A 21,227-nucleotide genomic window follows, 5' to 3' on the forward strand; every position below is an offset into this window, starting at 1 on the left:
TTTTAATCTCTCCTGTTTTAAATACCCATATTCCCTTTGCAACTTTTAAAAAATTAGTTTCTTATCTGTTTTTCTAGACATGGTTTGTTTTTTATGTGTCTGTTTTGTTTTTTTCATCAAGTATAAGCACAAAGTGGTATATATTCTTTTTCTTTTCTTTTTTTTTTGGGGGGGGGAAATAGCAAAGTTTACTTTTGTAATTTCTCTCTCCATTCCTCCCCTCTTCATACCTTCAGAAGCTCCACGTCTACCTGCCACACACTGCCTCTCTTATCTCTCTAGTTCTTTCTATATATATAAAAGCCTAAGCAACCTTTATGACCAGAGAACTGGCCGGGTGACGTGCACTGACCACCAGGGGGCAGATGCTCAACGCAGGAGCTGCCCCCTGGTGGTCAGTGCACTCCCACAGCCAACCTCCCATGGTCCCTCCCCCAGGCCAGCCCAATTGGAACCGGGAGAGACAGCGCCGATCAGCCGGGAGGGACCCCACCCATGCAGAATTCATCCACCAGGCCTCTAGTTCTTTATATAATACTAAATATCAAATTTATGTTGTGTTCTTCAAACCAAAACAAAACAGCTTTTATTGCCCAGCGCATTTGTATTACAGTCTGGTAAAAAGAGTTTAACAGAACTTATGTATTCAAGCTAGATTGAATGATCTCAGAGGGTATTAAGCATATGAGTTAATCCCCATCAATCTCCAAGTGGTCAGGCATGGAAGAGGCAACAATAGGGAACCTCTGAGCTTTCCTTTCCTCCCGCAGGCCAGGCTGAGCCTGCTCCCTTTCTTTCAGGATCCCCCAGCTGCAGTGCTGTAAAAACATGCACCATGGCCTAAAAGAACTGCTCTGGTACTTCTGCAAATAATCTGAAATCATGAATCGTAACTATAAGAGTGTGAAGAATTTCCTGGATTTAGAAAAAAATCACTGGGAACATAATCTTCCCATGTCATGTTCAAATTTTCCATGAGGTCTACCTGAATTTACTCTCAGAAATTCCTCTTCTTCCTAGCATGATTTTTTTCTCTTTTCCTGTCCCCTTGGCATTTGGTTCAGGGACAGAAGCACCTACCTGAAGGCAACAGAGGTTTCCATGATAACTAAGCAGGAAGGGGAATAGAAGCAAGAAACAGCATGGTCTGATTTCTGCTGTCTGCTGGCCAGTTTATTTTAGAACCTGTACAGGTGATCTAGTGCCTATTTTGAAGCCTGTGTACATGGATAAAATGTACAAATTATTCTTGGCATATCAAGTTTATAATGCCCTTCTCTCCAACTTTGACTTTCACCACTTTATACAGACTGCACTCTAGTAATACCACACTCTTGCGATTCCTGAGACATGCCCGAAAGCCTGTTGCCTCTAGTCCTTTTCCCACGTGATTAACTCTTCCTTGGAACATCCTCTCTCAGTTCTGTCAGACTGCTTCCCAGTCTTAAGTCCCAACTAAACATTTCATCTAGGAAGCTCGCCTTGATAAATCTCTTTGCTCCCCCAGGAACATTTAAACTGTTGGCTCCCAGATCTCCATGAACTATATGAATTTGCTCTGGGCCAGGGGTTAGCAAATTGTTTGTGCATAATGCCAGATAACAAATCTTTTAGTATTTATGGGCCAAACAGTTTTATGTTACAACTGCTCAATTTTGCTGTACAGCAGTAGATGGTATGTGTAAATGAATGAATGTGGTTGCATTCCAATAAAACTTTATTTACCAGAACAGACAATAGATCCAATTTGGCTCATGGACTATAGTTTGTTGGCTGTTCTTCTAGCCCAGGGCTGGGCAAACTTTTTGACTCGAGGGCCACAATGGGTTCTTAAACTGGACAGGAGGGCTGGAACAAAAGCATGGATGGAGTGTTTGTGTGAACTAATATAAATTCAAAGTAAACATCATTACATAAAAGGGTACAGTCTTTTTTTTCAATAGTTTTATTCATTTCAAAAGAGCCGGATCCTGCCCACGGGCCGTAGTTTGCCCATGGCTGTTCTAGCCTGTGGCTTTTCTTATATTTGTGTAATTCTAGGACTTAGCAGAAGGGTTGCCAATGTGTTGTTGAATGGATAACAGCTGTTTAAAGTTTGTTCTTTTTTTCTTTTTCTAAAATTTAATATTTTTATTATCACTTTTTAAAAAAATCTTTATTGTTAAAGTATTTAGATAGGTTCTCTTTTTCCCCCCATTAACCTCTTCCAGCCCACTCCCGTCTTCCTCCATCCTCCCCAGGCTCTCACCACCCCATTGTCTGTGTCCAGGCGTCATGCATATATGCATACAAGTTCATTGGTTGATCTCTTCCTGTCCACCCTCCCCTGCCTTCCCTCTGATGTTCAACAGTCTGTTCATGCTTCTATGACTCTGGGTCTATTTTTGATCATGGTTTATTTGGTTCATTAGATTCTGCATGTGAGTGAGATCATGTGATACTTATCTTTCTCAGGTTTATTTCTTGCTCGTTGGAGTTGGCTTTGCATTCTTGATTGGAGCTTCCTCTTATTATCTGGGTAATACTGTATATGAGTCTTTGGTTTATTGAGATAAATCATTTTTTATTGAATGAGAAATATTTATGTTTCTTAAACATTTATTGAATGCTACTATGTCCTTAGTAGGCACATACACTTACAAATTGATAACATGTAACAGTGGAAGTAGGGATAAGATGCAGAAGTAGTATGGAGAAGGAAACGTTTATTAGTGTGCTTGGCTGGGAGGAGTGGGGATAAGGTCACGGTTCAGGGCCAAAATCTTGGTTTTATCAGTTCACCCTCTAATAATCTCAGTTTGGGATGCTGATTCCAAATTAAATCACAAGATTTAAGACTGGAAATCTTGGATGAAAGTTTAATGATTGCATTTGAAATACTATAGATAAACAGTGTGAACTGGTTAGGATATTTTTCTTCTATTAAAAAGTTTCCATAGGAAATTAAATACAGCTGACTCTTGAACAATTTGAGTTTTAAGGGTGCCAACTCCCTTGCAGTTGAAAATCCACATATAACTTTTTACTCCCCCAAAATTTGGTTATCTCTTAGTATCTGCCTGGGGTTGGTTCCAGGAAAAATCCACAGATGCTCAAGTACCCAAAATGGCATAGATCAATGCATACACTTGGCCTTCCACATTTGTAGACTCCAAAGCAGATAAAACACAATACAGGGATTTATTTAAAAAGATTTGTGTATAAGTGGACCCATGCAGTGCAAATATATGTTGTTCAAGGGTCAAATTAAATTACTGTAGTGTTTTTAGATAGCTTATTTGACATGGAATCAGAGTAAAGACTAAGATATCTTTGATTCCTCTTACTGACCTATTCTCTAGCTTCTATGGCAGTGGTTCTCAACTTTCCTAATTCCGCGATCCTTTAATACAGTTCCTCATGTTGTGTTGGCCCCAATCATACAATTATTTTTGTTGCTACTTCATAACTGTAGTTTTGCTACTGTTACGAATCGTAATGTGAATATCTGATATGCAGGATGTATTTTCATTGTTACAAATTGAACATAATTAAAGCATAGTGATTAATCACAAAAAAAATATGTAATTATATATGTGTTTTCCAATGGTCTTCGGTGACCCCTGTGAAAGGGTCATTCGACCGCCAAAGGGGTCGCGACACACAGGTTGAGAACCGCTGCTCTATAATAACTCTTTTAGTTTCTTATGCATTTTAGTGTGTCTTTTAAAGTTAGGGGCTTTTATGATTTTAAGATTTTGTTATATTTTGTTTGTTTAGGAAGACAAATCTAAAATTCTCTAAGAATATTGACTTTTATAAGCCTAACTCAGCACAAAGTCTGATATATATATGTAGGTATAATATACAAAAATATACATATACATATAATTCACTATTATTCAAAGTCTTTATTGCATGTCTACTTATATATTATGCATTACTGTAGGCATTGGCAATGCTGCAATGTACAAAATTAAGTTCCTTCCAGTTTATTAATTTTCAGTAGAATTTGAAGTGCCTCCTTACTTCTCTTCCCTGGTTTGAACTTGACATTGAAATAACAACCACTTTTGGCACATGTTCATACATGTTCAAAGCAGTCTACACCTTTCCAAATATATATAGTGTATATTTAAATTTGTTTAGCATCTTGATAAAATTTAAATCTTTTTTTTAAGTTTCACTAGTAAACAATAAGGAAACCATAATTTAGAATGGGTGACCTCTAAGAAGGTTTCTACAAGTTGTCTTCTTTCCTAATTCTTAATTGTTTTCATCCTTGAACTTATGCTCATTTTATTAAATTTATTCTTAAGTATTTTATAGTATGTCTATATAATAGAATATAGTTTTTTCTATTTTCTAAGTGCTTATCCTATATAATAAAAGCCTAATATGTGCCAGTCCAGTCGCTATGACACACACTGACCACCCGGGGGCAGATGCTGAACACAGGGCCTGCCCCCAGCCCTCAGGCCCCAGGCCAGGCAGGGCAGGTGCCAGCAGAGGCCCCCCGATTGCCCTGCCAGTCGCCCAGCAAAGGGAGGTGACTGGCTGTGGCGGCGGGGGTCGGGGCCAGCGAGCGGACAGCGCCAGGCTGGCCAAGGCGGGGGCCAGTGGGGGCCTCCCCATCGCCCTGCCAGTCACCCCACAAATTGGCCCTGATCCCCATCCAGGCCTAGGGACCCTACCCAGGCATGAATTTTGTGCACCAGGCCTCTAGTTTGTTTTATTATTATTTTATAATTCAGTCATTTTTATTTTACTTACTCCCATTAAGGTTTTCAGAGTATACAATTATATCATCAACCAAAGAAAATGGTTTTATCTCTTCTTTCCAATGTTTATGAAAATGGAAATATCCCCATATCGTTTCATTTTTATCTTATTGCTCTACTAGATAGGACCTCGAGACAATGCAGAGTAATAATGGGGAATGCAAGTATCCCTGTTTTAGCTCTTGTTTTTAATTGTAATAGATTTTAAATTCATGTAGGAAAATACTTTTGGTTTTGATAAAAACCTTTCATTGTTTTAAGGTTGTTTCTTTCACTTTTTGTTTCTATTTAATATTTTTTATTAAGAATGGTTGCTGAATTTTATCACATGCCTTTCAGCACTCACCTATTAATATTGTATGTTTTTCATGATTTATCAATGTAGTGATTTATAATAAAATTGTTAAATTCCTTACTTTCCTAGAAACCCTTTTTGGTAAGAGTATATTATTTTTTTGATACATTGTTAGATTTCTGTTTGTTGACATTTTACTTAGAATATTTGTATTTATTTCACAAGTTATAGTAGTTTTTATTTTATTATTATTATTTTTAATCTATTGGATTTTTTTTAACCCTCACCTGAGGATGTTTATTGATTTTAGAGAGAGGAAGGAAAGAGAGAGAGAGAGAGGGAGAGGGGAGAGGGGAGAGGGAGACACACACATTGATCCGTTGCCTCCTGCAAGTACCCTTACCAGGAATCGACCCATAACCATTTTGGTGTGCGGGACAGTGCTCTAACCAACCGAGCCACCCGGCCAGGTCTCAGTTAGATTTTGATTAAAGTTTTCCTGGCTTCCTTAAATGGAGAGTTTTCTGGCACTAGAAAAATTTAAAACTGAAAAGATAAGTTTTTTTGTATTTTATGTATCTTGTTGTCCTTTCCAATGGTAGTTCTTTAATCACATACCCAATTTGTTTTATGGTTATTGGTTTATTCATGCTGTATGTTTCTTGGGTAATTTTGTAATTTTGTTTTGTTTTGCTAGGGAAATCATCCATTTCCTCTTAAGCTTTCAAATTTGTTCCTGTAAAGTTGCATGCATATGATGCTCTTAAAATTGTTGTTTGTTTTTTCCTCTCTGTTTTTCCTTAACCAAACTTTAGAAGGTATTATTACTATTTGATGTTTCAAGAACTATGTTTGGGGTTGTTTTAGTCTTTTTTCTGTTTAATTAATTCAGTTTTGTCTTTGTTTTTTAAATTGTATTACACATCAGAATCACTGGATGCAACTGATCAAAAAAAAGCTAACGTCGGATTAACTTTTCCCAAAGATTCTGATTCAGCATGTCAGGGTTGGTCATGGCCTGGGAATCTGCATTTTATATGGCATCTCAGATGGTTTTGCCTTATTTCAGGGACCAGGTTTTGAAAAACGTGCACTTGGCAGTGGTACAGAATAATGCCACACTTGTTTCTTCTTATTTTTCTGATGAGCAAAAACATCCCTATTTGCTCTTTGAAGTTCTGTGTGTGGGGCAGGTGGAGACTATTAACCACTCTCTACACATTGGGTTTTTAATAGCAGAAAACAGTTGTTCTAATATTCATTTTATTGTCTGGTTTTCGTGGGGAGTTTTTTGTTTGTTTGTTTTTTGTTTTTGTGGGGTTTTTTTGTTTTTGTTTTTTTAAGTCAAAGTCACACATGCTCCAGTCCCAGAGAGGCTCTTTTCCTGTGCCTGGTGTACAAAGGACCACCTTGTTAAGTCTAGGCCAGGGGTGGGCAAACGTTTTGACTCGAGGGCCACAATGGGTTCTTAAAATGGACCGGAGGGCCGGAACAAAAGCATGGATGGAGTGTTTGTGTGAACTAATATAAATTCAAAGTAAACATCATTACATAAAAGGGTACGGTCTTTTTTTTTTTTTTTTTAGTTTTATTCATTTCAAATGGACCGGATCCGGCCCGCGGGCTGTAGTTTGCCCAAGGCTGGTCTAGGCCAAACATTGTGGTTACAATGAAGGCTTGTGGGGCTTATGAAAGGAAATTCACCCATTATTTGGACTTTAGATTTTGTCAGGAACCAGCAGGTGGCGGCATTTCAACACAGATTTATAGAGGCATTATACTTCTAAGTCAGTTTAATTTGTGGGTTTACAATTTTAGAGAAATGTCAATTGGGAGGAAGAATACTTAGGAAATAGAAAATGCTTTAGGGAAGCAAAAAAAGTGTTTAAAATTTAGTTTTTATTTCGTTTTATTACGGTATTATGGCTTATTTTAATCTCATCATTTTCTTATTATTTAGGAAATTCTGTCATAATGTTGTTTTCCATTTACCTGAAAAACTAGTTTCTGCCAATTAGAAGAGTGTCATTTTGTGGTGCATCTTTAAATTGTACTTAACGATTCAGGCAAAGTTACTGGATTCCTTTTGTAAGCATGCATTTGTGAGGCTGTGCCTTGGAGTGACAGGTCACAACAATTTGTTAGTCCAGCTCAAATGTGTGCCAGTATGTTCCTCTCTAGATCTGAATCTCGGCCTATTTTCTATGGATGAGTTTATTAATATGGAGCCATTAATTTTCCTAGTTAAAGAAAAAAGTTAAAGGAGTAAGTTCTTGGTACTGTCTGGTTATGTTATGGAGCAACATTACTTAGTCGAACAGCAATTAATTAGAAATACCTTTTTTTAAAGCCTTAGCACACAAAAAAGGAGAGGAAGATTTTTTTCAAGTAAAGTTAAAAATTATTAGTGATGAAAGCCTTTCTCCAGAAAAAGATCACTTCCTTTTAAAAGGGCAAAATTTTAAATGTCAGTGTCCAATAATACTAGTAAATGGTACTCTTATTTAATTCTGCTTGACCATTTTTTTAAACTTGAGTAACCCTTTCTATAAATGTTAGAAAAATGTTTTGTTAGTTCAAAGCTTGTCTCCTTGTAAATGAAATTAAGAGGCCCCTAAACTATTTATATAACATCAATACTTATTTACTATTTATTTATAGTCATTTATATACAATGTGTAGACATTATAATTTTTGTTATGTTTTATTGACTCAGAAATCTAATAAAAATACTGAATAATATATTAACATGAAGCCCTAACTGATTTGGCTCAGTGGATAGAGCATTGGCCTGCAGACTGAAGGGTCCCAGGTTCGATTCCAGTCAAGGGCACATGCCCAGGTTGCGGGCTCGAACACCCGTATTGGCCATGTAGGAGTCAGCCTATCAATTATTTTTCTCTCATCATTGATGATTCTATCTCTCCCTCTTCCTTCCTCTCTGAAATCAGTAAAAATATATTTTTAAAAATATATTAACGTGAAGAGAAACTGAATATAGTAGTTGTATTCATAGTGGGATTTTGGGGGGTGGAATATTCTATAAATTGCAGTGAGGTCTGAGGTATCATTTGTTTAGAAAAACTTGGGAAGTGGTTCATTTCAAGAAAGTGTGGAATACAGGAAAGAACATTAGCCATTTTTTGAAATTTGCGCTGTCATTTTCTAGGAGACCCAGGCATATTATTTAATCTTTGGAAACAGAGCTCTTTATCTTCTTAAAATGGGGGGATAATAATTTCAACTTTGTCAAGTTTTGTTAACAATTAAATAAGATGGTAAAAAGTCAGAGCACTTATTTAATACAGTGCTTTTACATGATAGCCATTCCCTGTTTTATTATCAATGGAATTTTAATTCTTTTGCAGTTCACCTGTGAAATGTTTCCTCCGAATGATTTTTAGTAGCCTTGAACATAGTTACATTACCATTTTTTGTTTAGAAGAAGAAAAAGATCAGGTGGGGCCAGGACATTATAGATGCCAATTACATAAAGTGTTATTGTGAGAACACTTTGTAAAACTGTCAGTGGAGGTTATTAAAAAATAATTTAATACTGTAACTTACGATTTATTAATATATTATAGGAGGAAATTTTTTTGTGTACAGTCCATTTAAAAATTGCAATGTACCCTTTCAGAAATAGATTTTAAAAATCAGGACTATTCATGTTGCTTTCACTTAAACTATCATTTAAGAGAGAGTCTGTGTGTTTTCTCTTGTATTTTAATTTAATTTGGCTTCACAAATACGTATTTGACTATCTTAATCATTCTGTTGAATATTGCACTAATTTATCTGTTAGACTTCTAGAAATCTCAGTCATGTGTAACCTTGTATTTAAAAGAAAATGACTTAAAATAACCTTAATAATTAGGTAAGAAATGAAGAATAGTGACTTAACTTTAGCCCTCCCTCCTTCCTAATAAGGACTCATTAGGTGAGATGCCGAGAAGGGTGTGTATGGAGATCACTAGAAAACCTTACTTTGAAAAAACTGTTTTGAACAAGAAGTCTCATTCTATTTTATTAATATCTTTAACTTATGTCTATTACACTTAAATTGCTCAGGGAAATAAAGTCAAGCAGTTAATTGAAGCAAAAAGGAAACGTTCCCATAACCCCCATTTTCCCCTACCTCCAGTCTCAATCCAATCTTATTTTTCTTTCAAATGATAAACATTACTAATATGCTAGTACATGTCTGTCTACACCTTACTCAGTGCTATCAAATCAAAACATTTGTTTATTTCAACATATTTTACTGTACGCATTCTGCATCTCTTTTTTCAGTCATTATCTTGGAGATCTTTTTATGTCCGTATGTGAATACTTAACACTTATTTGGATTTATTACTTTTCACCTCAAAGGAGAATGCACACCCAGGGGAACAGGAGCGTCTCAGTAAAAGGATGTTAGAAAGGACTTATTATAAGATTGGGCTTGTATAAGGTATGAGGGGAGGATTTGGTCATTCTAAAAACTTTATGCCGCAGTGTTTGTTATTGAAGCATTTAATTCACTGTTATGTAAATCACTGAAATATGAGTACAAAAAAAGGGAAGGTGCTGTTTCAAAGAAAATTAAATTGTATGCTTTAGAAACAATGGCTAATTAAAAAACTTGAGGCTAGTAAGGATATTTAATATAGTTTATTTAAATCTTATATTCACTATCTAAACAGTTCTAGGAGCCGGGAGTGAAATGAATCTAGGAGTATGTTTGTCCTGTTGAAAAACTATTCACTGTAAAATAAAACAACAACCCAAAATTATTGAGCACAGTGTATGAGAGGAAGTTTATTTTCTGAATTGTAGGCCTTTTTATATATTTTCTTGTAAAACATTTTAATGATGCAATCCATCTAACATGATGACATCATCTAAATTATGAGGACATGGACATAATAAAAATGTGTTGACAAAAGCCTAAGTTAATAGTCTAAATGTGATGTTTTCATACCACAGGCTGGTGTCTATGTTAGGAATTTAGAACATGATGCGGTATTTCTAATTAAAAATGCTGATCATTAACTCTAAACTTAAGAATAAAGACTAGATTACTGCTTTATGTTAGTTATCTACATATTTCTGTGAAACAACTTTCTTTAATGATTTATCATGATCATGTCATTAGGTAGATGTAAGTATTGAATAACTGTGCTGTACGCCTATAATATAATTTTGTATGTTAACTATATTTTAATTTAAAAAACCTTAGTGGCTTGAAACAATAAGCATTTGTCGTCTCACTGAAATTAGCGAGGGGCTTAGCTGGTTCTGTCTCAAAGTTTCTCATGGAATTGTAGTTAAGGATGACGTCCGCCAGGACTGCAGTGATCCGAACGCTTGACTAGTGTTGAAGGATACACTCCCAAGGTGACTCACTCACAGGATGCTTATTGTCAAGAGCTCTCAATTCTTCCCCAGGTGGGCCGACCACGTGCTGTTTGAGAGAGAGCAAGGAGATGCAATCTTTTATGACCTAGTCGGAGAAGTCACATAACCATCATTTCTGCCATATTTTATTAGAAGTAAGCCAGTAGTACTCCAAGGGAGGGCCGTTAGATGCCTTCCCTTGAGGAGAGGAACACTGCAGATATTAGTTCAGTGTGTGTATGGACCAAGGAGAGAGGGAGGGATTCATTTGTACTATTGGTCTTCTTTTTAGGACACTGCCTTAGGAAAACCACTAGAGGTATTTCGACTTCCTACAGACTTGACAGCGTATGACAATCGCCTTTGTGCATCTATCCATTTCACATCTTCTACCTGGGTCACCTTGTCAGATGGAACTGGAAGATTATATCTCATTGCAACAGGCGAACGTGGAAATAGTGCTTCTGAAAAATGGGAGGTGAGGTGTGTTTTTTGTTCTTTTATGCAAAAGCTGGGAAGAATATATAAATGGTAAGACCTTAGTGATTTTGAAATAACACTTTTTAGGGATAGTTTGTATGTGACCTCTTGGTTTTTATTATATACTAGAGGCCCGGTGCACAAATTCATGCACAGATGGGGTCCCTCGGCCTGGCCGGCGATCGAGGCCATTCAGGGGGCCCAGCCGGCTAGGGGGAGGGTCCGTGGGAAGTTGGCCTGCCGGCCCCCTCATTGGGGCCCAGTGGGAGGGACCACAGGAGGTTGGCCGATTAGGGGGAAGGGGCCCCAGGATGTTGGCTGTGGGAGCGCACTAACCACCAGGGGGTAGCTCCTGCATTGAGCGTCTGCCCCCTGGTGGTCAGTGCTTATAGCTACTGGTTGACTGGTCGTTCCGGTCATTTGTTCCTAAAGGTCACTTAGGTTTTTATATATATAGACTAGAAGCCCAGCGTGCGAAATCACGTGGCCCCTCCCACCTGCGCAGCCTCACTGTGTTCACAACCCCACGCACCCGCGCCAGTCTTTGGTCGTTACGGCGTTAGGGCCACAGGCCTTTTATAATATAGAAATTTTGAATATCTTTTTAATTAAATTATAAAATGTATGTCCTTTACAAAACTGATATGTTAACCATTCCCTGTTTTAATCTGGGCTCAATGCAGTTGTCAAAAATTGCATTTTTTTTCAGCAAATATTTATTGAGTGTTTTATAGATGTAAAGCAGTACGCTAAACATTGACATTGCCTTCTTCTGGAGAAGAGTTCGCCAAAAAATTACATTAGCATATCTTTTCTCCTGTGCTCATGTTATATTTGCTGATATGTTTATGGGCCTAGCATATTTCCATTGCACCACTCTGCTAGCTGTCCAGTATGTTTACCAGAGTATTTCCTACTTAGAAATATACATTATAACATAAATATAGGAATGTGACAATCTCTAAGATGCCATTTTAACTTCAGTTTTCTTTTTTTTTTTTTAAATATATTTTATTGATTTTTTTACAGAGAGGAAGGGAGAGAGATAGAGAGTTAGAAACATCGATGAGAGAGAAACATCGATCAGCTGCCTCCTGCACATCTCCCACTGGGGATATGCCCGCAACCTAGGCACATGCCCTTGACCGGAATCGAACCTGGGACCCTTCAGTCCGCAGGCCGACGCTCTATCCCCTGAGCCAAACCGGTTTCGGCAACTTCAGTTTTCTTAACACAACTGATTTAAATCTGAGGAGCAGGTAATATAAGGAATTAATTTCTCTAGAGCCAAAGTTTTTGAAAGTGGAAAATATTGACACTGAGTTATACTAAAAAGAGTATTGTGATATTGCAACTGTCTGAATTTCAACAGGTGGCCTTTTGTTGTGGGTAGAAAAAGAGATATGTACTTCATATATTTACATTTTATAAAATATTTTATGAGACGAACAGATGCTTATCAAGGCTTTAATTATTTGAGAAAAATCAAGAAGGTTTTAGAACAAAATGGTTTACTTTTTTTACTAAGTTATACTAAATGGTATAATGCCAAATTGTATTATGTTTAAAAAAACTAAACAAAACACACAATATATGACTAGAACAATAATATCCTGTTTGCCAGATTGCCTTTGCAGTCACAGTTTCAAATATTCATTGGACATTGTGACATTTTCTGCTATGGCCTCCTGTAATAGCTTTTTATTTTATTTTTTTTTTTTAACTGAGGCAATGTGGTATTATAACACAATTACCTGAAATAGTTGGAAGGAGTTTGGAGAAGGATGGGGAGGAAATATATGAATGAAAATTTATCTGGAACAAAGCTGTATTGATTCTGTTGACTTTGAGCAGGAAGAGAAATGCCTTCAGCTTAAAATAACACTGCATGTTTAGCTAGAAAGGAAATTCATATGGGTTTATAATTCATTTGGTTTCTGCTGTATATATCCCCTTGGCACATATTTGGCCTTCAAAAATATTTTTTTAATCAATAAAAAATTTGAATCTACTTCGTCTTCAATGTACATTGCTGTAACAAGATGTTTTAGGTCATAGTTTTGACTGGGGATTGGCAGGAGTAGTAAAGAGATGGGACTTGGGCATTACCTGGGTGGGAGGGATACTATGGAATACCGGTCATTTTAAGGGAAACAACTTGGGAGAGTTTTAGGACTTTGGGAGGTTTGGTGTAACAGAGAGGAAGCTAAAGGTGGGAGTGGTTGGTGGTGTAGTAAAGCTGATGGTGATGACTAAAGTGTAGAAAGAAATAAGACAGGAACACTGCCTGCTTTCCAAACATGTTGCCTCTAATATTACAGGGTGCTATATATCAACAATATCATAGTTGAATTGCTGGGCTTGTTCAGAAGTTTGGAAACTTCAGTCTGACAATATTTAAAAGTCCAGACATCTACCCCTCTGGTGTCATTCCAATCCCTTTCCTGCATATGAGGAAGAGGAGGAAAGAATAAGCTAGTTACCTGTACCTGGCAAAACTTACTATTTTTTCTTTTTCTTTAATATGTTTTTATTTATTTATTTACTTACTTACTTACTTACTTACTTACTTATTTATTTATTTATTTTTGCGAGAGAGGGAGTTAGTGCAACATCAGTGAGAGAAACAGCTATAGGCTGCCTTGCACACGCCCCCTGCTGGGGATCAAGCCTACAGCCCAGGCATGTGGGAATGGAACTGGTGACCTCTCAGTGTGTGGGAAGACACTTAAGGAACTGAGACACACTGGCCAGGGCAAATTTACTATTTTTCCTTCTCTTCTGTCTCTCCTGTTCCCCCAAACAAAACCAAAATCTAATCAACCAACAAAAATCCTGTCTTTATCCTTTCTGTTTTGAGTATTTGAGTTTGTTGTTGTTGTTTTTCTGCTTATGGAAGACTTATAGAATGGATACCAAAGTCTCCTATTTGAATAATATGGACACAGTTGCTCAATAGGGAAATTGATATTAAAGCACACTTTTCTTTGTAAGGCATTCAAGTAGAAGCAGACATGAGGGCATTCCAAATATAGGTTTAAAAAATAAAAAAGGAGCTGATTTTTGTTTCTTAGGTATTTTTTCAACTACTTTTTTCATTTATTTGAAAATTTGTTTAGAAATCAGTCTTAAAAAACTTTTTAGTATTTACTCTAATAAAAATATAGTCTTTTAGATTGTTTAGTATAAAAAAGAATTTGATAAGATTTTGCATCTTCATATGATGCCTAGATTTCTTTTTATAAGCAAATTTAGTATTACATATTAAATATGGTTGAATTATACCTTTTATTTTTATTTTTATTTTTAAATATACTTTATTGATTTTTTATAGAGAGGAAGGGAGAGAGATAGTTAGAAACATCGATGAGAGAAACATCGATCAGCTGCCTCCTGCACATCTCCTACTGGGGATGTGCCCGCAACCCAGGTACATGCCCCTGACCGGAATTGAACCTGGGACCTTTCAGTCCGCAGGCCGACGCTCTATCCACTGAGCCAAACCGGTTTCGGCAAATTATACCTTTTAAATGTAATCAGTTCTTTTGTTTTTGAGAAGTAAGAAAGTTTTAATGATTTGTTTTCCAATGCCTTTGACTTTTTGTAAACTTTCAGAAAACACAGATAAACCAAAAATAAAAATAGGAACAAAAGTACACATGCACATATACATGCATGCCTGGTATCCAGACACTGAGAGAAAGAAAGCAGAAATAAATCATATATGAGATAGCGGAAGAGATGGAGGAATAATAGTGTTAACCTGCTCAAGTCTTCTCTTTTTGTACAGAGCACTGTTTTCATGTGATAATTCATTTCTGGGAGATTGCTTTTAGTTCTTTCTCCTTTAGATGCTGCTTGTATGACCTGTTGTTTTGTTTTTAAGCCAAGAGTGCTGATCTGTTTTCTCTGTTAAACAAAACAAATATATTTTACAAATTCTTCAAGGAATCCTATTTAAAGTTGCAACCTTTATTTAAAGGCTTTTTAAGATTTTGTGTTTCTTGTAATAAATAGTATCGAGATTAGTTGTTGGATTGTCAGAATTCTATGTATTACCTCTGCTATTTGCATTCATGTAATATATATACTTTTGTATGTGTCACCTTTCTTTTCTAGATTATGTTTAATGAAGAGCTAGGGGATCCTTTTATCATAATTCACAGTATCTCATTGCTGAAAGCTGAAGAACATTCAATAGCTACCCTGCTTCTTCGAATAGAGAAAGAAGAATTGGACATGAAAGGAAGTGGTTTCTTTGTTTCTTTGGAGTGGGTCACTATCAGTAGGAAAAATAAAGGTAAAACATAACATACTCTGACTCTCCATACTGGTTGCCGTAATTTAGTAAGTTTCAAGTGCAAAGCTGTTCCTATAAATGCTGTTTGTGTTTTCTTCAGTATTGGGTTATGATTCTAGTATGTGCTATCCAGTGGAATGAATATCTATAGATAGTTTTTCCTTATAAAAAAATAATAATGTGCTTCCCCAGTCAATTATGCTTTTTTTGTATAAAAGGAGACATTGTTACATAATTTTTGAAGAATTTAAAGTGTATATTTTTAATATATATAAGAATATATGTGTACATGTACACATATACACATGTACAAAAATTTATATTTACAGGGTGAGACAAAAGGTTTATGGTTCATATGGAAAAATAATACAATAATTAATAAATAATACAAGAATAAACTGTAAACCTACTTTTGCCTCACTCTGAATATAAAACTAAATGTAAATTAATTATAAATCACAGTATAATTGAAATATAAATTAAATATATGGAATTGAATATCTTTAGTTACTAAATCACAACTATGATTTCTTTTCAATAAAATTGGACATTGCCATTTGTTTCTACCCTCAGGAAAACTCTTATTTTTTCTCACCCAAAGTGCTTTCATGTGTAGGAAAGTCCTCACTTTCATTCTGTTTAACTGTCAAACTTCTAACTTGGACATTAAAAATTACTTTTTCTTTTATTAATTTAGAATTCCTTTAATGTTGTGGCCTTGCTTTTTGCCAGTGTTTCACTCTTACTCACCAAGTGATTTTTTTACTGTAGTTTAGCACTAAGGGAGCTTGTTTCCATGAATCTGTTATTTTTCTCAGTAGTTTTTATTAACCTACTTATTTAACGTATCAGTTTTAAATTATCATTAAATTGATCTCTATAGAAAAAGATTTCTTACCATAGCTGCTAGTTTCCAATCTGATAAAGGTTATTAGCATTTTTTTCTGAGAGAGCTTTTTTATTTTAAAACTAGAGGCCCGATGCATGAAAATTCATGCACTGGAGGGGTGTCCCTCAGTCCGGCCTGCTCATAGTCCGGGAACCCTCAGGGGCGGGAGGCGACCCAGCCATCAGGGGAAGTCGACGTCCCCATCACACCTCTGCTGCTGCTACTGGGGGCAGTGCAAAGCCTCGACTGGCCCCAGATACCTGAGCTTCAGGCAGCCCTGGGCAGCTGGGCAGCCGCCATCCAAAGCCTGCCTGCACCTCGGGCGTCAGCTGGGCAGTCGCCATCTGAGGCTTGCCTGCACCTCAGGCTGGCCCTAGGTAGCTGGGCAGCCCACATCCGAGGCTTGCCTGTGCCTAGGGCATTGGCTGGGCAGCTACCATCTGAGGCTTGCCTGTGCCTCGGGCCGGCCCTGGGTGGCTGGGGGGCTGAGGGCAGGTCGGGCCACACTGTGCGCCTGCCGCCCCCAGCTGGGCTGAAAGGACTGTGGGACTCTGGCAGGGCTGAGGGGACTGGGCGCTGCCATCTTGTGGCTATGGGTGCTGCCATCTTTGTGATGGTCAATTTGCATATTCTGTCTTTATTAAGTAGGATGAACTACATGTATATATGATTATATATGTGTATATACGTACATGGTCATGTATGTGTGTGTGTATTTATAGTAATAAAAGTGTAATATGTGTGTATATATAGTAATAAAAGTGTAATATGTGTGTATCTATAGTAATAAAAGTGTAATATGCTAAGTAGACTGGACATCTTACCAGACAATCTTCCAGATGCAGCTCGGGCTGCGAGGGAAGCCCAGGTCCTGGGTGCCAGAGGGAAACTGGTGCCAGCAGCCAGGGGAAGGAAGGCCTACTCTTGCATGAATTTTGTGCATCGGGCCTCTAGTATATATATAATCAGAATAGTTTTTAAGTAAGCTAAATAAATTTACTAGATTTTTTTGACAAGTATTTGATATAATTTGTTTTTCTACTCCCCAGTGTTGTAGTTTCATCTCTGGAGGAGCACATGGAAAATGTTTTCTATAAATGGCTAGAATTCAGTGGTTCTCAACCTTCCTAATGCCGTGACCCTTTAATACAGTTCCTCATGTTGTGGTGACTCCCAACCATAAAATTATTTTTGTTGCTACTTCATAACTGTAATTTTGCTACTGTTGTGAATCGTAATGTAAATATCTGATATGCAGGATGTATTTTCAGGGGTCGCGACCCACAGGTTGAGAACTGCTGGGCTAGATGGTAACCATATGATGTGTGTCACATGGTGCAAAAGCAGCCAGACAATACATGAATGAGTGTAGTTGTATTCCAATAATACTTTATTTATGGGTATTGACATTTGGATTTTATGTGATTTTTACATGTACTTAAATAGTATTCTCTTGATTTTTTTTTTAACCATTTAAAAATAGAAAATTTATTCTTTGAAAATATTTGTTGTGGAAATATAGACTGTGCAAATCCCTACTTTAGATAATAGAAGCTTTATTTTTTAATTAAGTTGCTTATTAACATTCTACTGGAGAAATCCTCATGCATGTCCCTTTTTTTCTTTAAGACACTTGGTTCCATGACAACTTCAGCTCAGTCCACAGGAATTTTTATCATAATGCCTCAGAGCACATGGCTCTATCTCTGTCACCTCTTTTCCCTTCGTCTTTTTTTCATGCCTCAACTAGATAGATATATTTAGACTTACCTTTCTTTTTTTCTCCCCAAAACTAGTTTTAATTATTGTTATGATAGAAACATTCTTTCTATGGTTTACTTTATCTTTTTGTTGTTATTTCTCACCAGAGGATATTTTCTCCATTGATTTTTAAAGAGAGTGGAAGTGAGGAGGACAGGCAGAAACATAGATGTGTCTACACACCAGTTGGTTGCCTCCCACATGCCGGAGATCGAGGCTGCTACCGATGTACCTGCCCTTGACCAGAATCAAACCTGGGACCCTTTAGTCCGCAGGACGATGCTCCAACCACTGAGCCAAACTGGTTAAGGCAGTAGTTGGCAAACTGGCCCCTTGAAGGTGCTCTTCCGCAAAATACCACGTGCGGGCGCGCACGTACAGTGCGATTGAAACTTCGTGGCCCATGCCAGGGGGCCAAAGAGCCGCATGTGGCTTGCCGACCATGGGGCTAGGGCTACTTTAATTTTCTTTTATAATGTCGCATTCCTTTTTTCCTCCTATTACTAATGTAATTGTGCTAGTTTTCACGTGAATATAACAGAATAGTGTTTTTCTAAGCTGTGTGAGTGGAACATTTAATGAATTATATTTTGTGGTCAAGTTGGTTTTAAAATGTGGGCATACTGTATCTCCATTACACATTAAGCATATTAAAGTTTCTAAACATTTTGAGTAAAAAAGAAAATTTAATTTTAATCTAGACTTTTCCTACTTATTTAACCATGGATTTCACTTACCTATTATTTTCTGTCCTATACATGGTAAGATATACAATGTCTAACTTTGAGTCTTTAAAGAGGACTCTTTGCCCTGCATGTACCTGTGTAGAAAAAATAAGAGTTTTTAATTCATGAAATGAAATGAAAAGTTTATTCTTAAATATGCATGCAATAAATGTATGAATGTAGATGAAAGTTTAGAGCAAAAACAATAATTGATATTTTAGAATAGATTCTATTATGTATAACTCAGATGACATTGAGTTACAATTTTGACTGTTCAGTGTGAAGCTTACAAGTAGAACCCACTTTAATAGAGTAATAGTGTAAGTAAAGTTATGGACTCAACTAAAACGTTTGGGTTCTTTTAAAAGCAAAAATAACGTATTTTCATAGGAGAATAAATTTAGTTAATTTACCAGACACTTTAGAATACAGTTATTTATATCTTAAAAATTCTAAGTACAATTTTTTATGTTTGATTATTATAGGCATATAAATATATATATCTGGGTGTACATAAAAATCATTTCTACCTTAAACGTATTTTATTTTAATAAAACCCCTTATCAGTAGGTAGAATGGGCAGAAAAATAGTCCACACCACACTTTTTCCCTTATCCTCAACTTGTGGCTCTTTTCAAAAGATGCCTATCATATACTTGCTAGGAAAGTAGAGAGGCTGTAGTCAAGGAAAAGGTGGATCCTTCAGAGGATTTTTAGATAATAAAAATTTTGAGTATTTTGGGTAAGTCAGTCACTTTCATGATCTGGAGCACGGCTGTCCTATAGAAATTTCTGCAAGAAGACATGTTTTATACATGTGCCATTCAGTGTGATAGCGGCTAGCTTGTGTGGCAGTTGAGCACTTGAAATGAGGCTAGTATGATTAAGGAAATGAATTTCCCACTTTACTTAATTTTAATTAAATGGCCACTTGTGATCAGTAGCTACCACATTGGATAGCACAATCTAGAACAATTTTTATTAAATCCAATATATTAAATTTGGGATTTATTTACAGAATATTAGGTGGTCAATATTTTTTATCTATAAAGACACTAAATAGAATGCCTTTTAATAGTACATTTAAAATATTTAGTTTGAATTGAAATTAACATATACATCTTTTCAAAATATTTTTATAATATAGTTTATTTGTAATTTTTGTTCAGAAAATACATAATATTCTTTCAGATAATAAAAAATATGAAATTATTAAGCGTGATATTCTCCGTGGAAAGTCAGTGCCCCATTATGCTGCGATTGAGCCTGATGGGAATGGTCTAATGATAGTCTCCTACAAGTCCTTCACATTCGTTCCAGTTGGTCAAGATGTTGAAGAAAAGAAGGATGAAGACATGTCAGATAAAATCAAAGGTAATTTTACTTTTCATCTTCATACAGTTCATGTGTATTTGTATGTATATATATGTTTGTCTAGTTTATCTGCCTTTATAGGTTATAGGTTTTACCAGGTCAAGATAGTGCTTAATTATTTCTTTATTTTCTTTTATAGTTCCCAGAACAATCTTTGTAAAATATACCACCTAAATAGTGGAAACTAGTTTAATTTAATAATTTTATAATTACCAAAAATGTTTATATATATATTAGCTTATGTGATTAAATGTTTAATAAAAACTTGGCAAAAGAGTAAATAATGCCTATTTCTTGGCATTTGAGAAACTGGCATATTAGCATTAAAAATATTAATTTTTTATAGTAAGCTCAACTCTGTTTATTTTAAGTGCATACCTTTTCTACTAAACTGAAAGGAAGTTCCTTGAAGGTATAATCACTGATTGTTTTCTGTGGAGACTGAGACTGTATTTAAAAGATACATAAATACATCAAAAGATCAATATAAAAATGTCCCCTCTGTAAACATTACTGTTCATATTTCTGATGTTTATAGCCAGAGAATATCGTAGTTTTTAATAGAGATTTTCACAATATTTAAGAGAAGGACTGGGAGGCAAGGAGAGAGGAATGGGCTGTCAGTATTTTATGAATACTTAGGTAAACCTGGAAGAGGAAAATGACAAGTGCAATTGCTATAACTGAAAATTCCTCAGAGATCTCTGTATGTTTGGTTATAATTACTTTTTTTGTGAGATCACTAGAAAATATGCTGTTTCTTTTAGATAGGTGTTCTTTTGTATCTCCTAATCTCTAATTTTATATGTTCTGTTATCTAACTTTCTAGTTACATAATTAGAGGCCCGATGCACGAAATCTGTGCAAGGGCCTTGGCCCCAGTCCCCGCCCACCACTGCCACCTCTGTCTCGCCTCCCGCCCACTGTGGCTTTGTCCAGAAGGAAGGACGTCCAGTCTGATTAGCATATTACACTTTTATTATTATAGATGCATTTTTTTCCCCAATAGAGCCTCTGTATTACTGGCAACAGACTGAAGAGGATCTGACTGTCATGATACGGCTTCCAGAAGAGACTACTAAGGAGGACATTCAAGTACAGTTTTTGCCTGATCATGTTAACATTGTGCTGAAGGGTCAGAGGTTTTTGGAAGGAAAGCTCCATTCATCTGTTGATCATGAAAGCAGTACATGGATAATTAAAGAAAATAATAGGTATTTTTATATATTTTATTTTTGTATTTTTTAATGTTTTTTTTTTTTAT

General features: G+C 36.2%; 1 protein-coding gene across 3 annotated transcripts in view; it reads left to right on the forward strand.

Moving 5' to 3' along the window:
* The window catches only part of NUDCD1 (NudC domain containing 1), a 55,934-nt gene that overhangs the window by 13,527 nt on the left and 21,180 nt on the right, over nt 1–21,227 (forward strand). For 2 of the 3 annotated variants that reach the window (XM_059671899.1, XM_059671902.1), the window contains 4 exons: nt 10,727–10,912; nt 15,034–15,214; nt 19,781–19,963; nt 20,973–21,177. In XM_059671899.1, coding sequence (XP_059527882.1) covers nt 10,727–10,912; nt 15,034–15,214; nt 19,781–19,963; nt 20,973–21,177 — 755 coding nt within the window. The remainder of the gene's footprint in view (nt 1–10,726; nt 10,913–15,033; nt 15,215–19,780; nt 19,964–20,972; nt 21,178–21,227) is intronic. The other variant, XM_059671900.1, reaches the window with a different exon arrangement.

The sequence above is a fragment of the Myotis daubentonii genome, chromosome 17 (assembly GCF_963259705.1).
Source record: "Myotis daubentonii chromosome 17, mMyoDau2.1, whole genome shotgun sequence".
In the NCBI taxonomy this organism is placed as follows: domain Eukaryota; kingdom Metazoa; phylum Chordata; class Mammalia; order Chiroptera; family Vespertilionidae; genus Myotis; species Myotis daubentonii.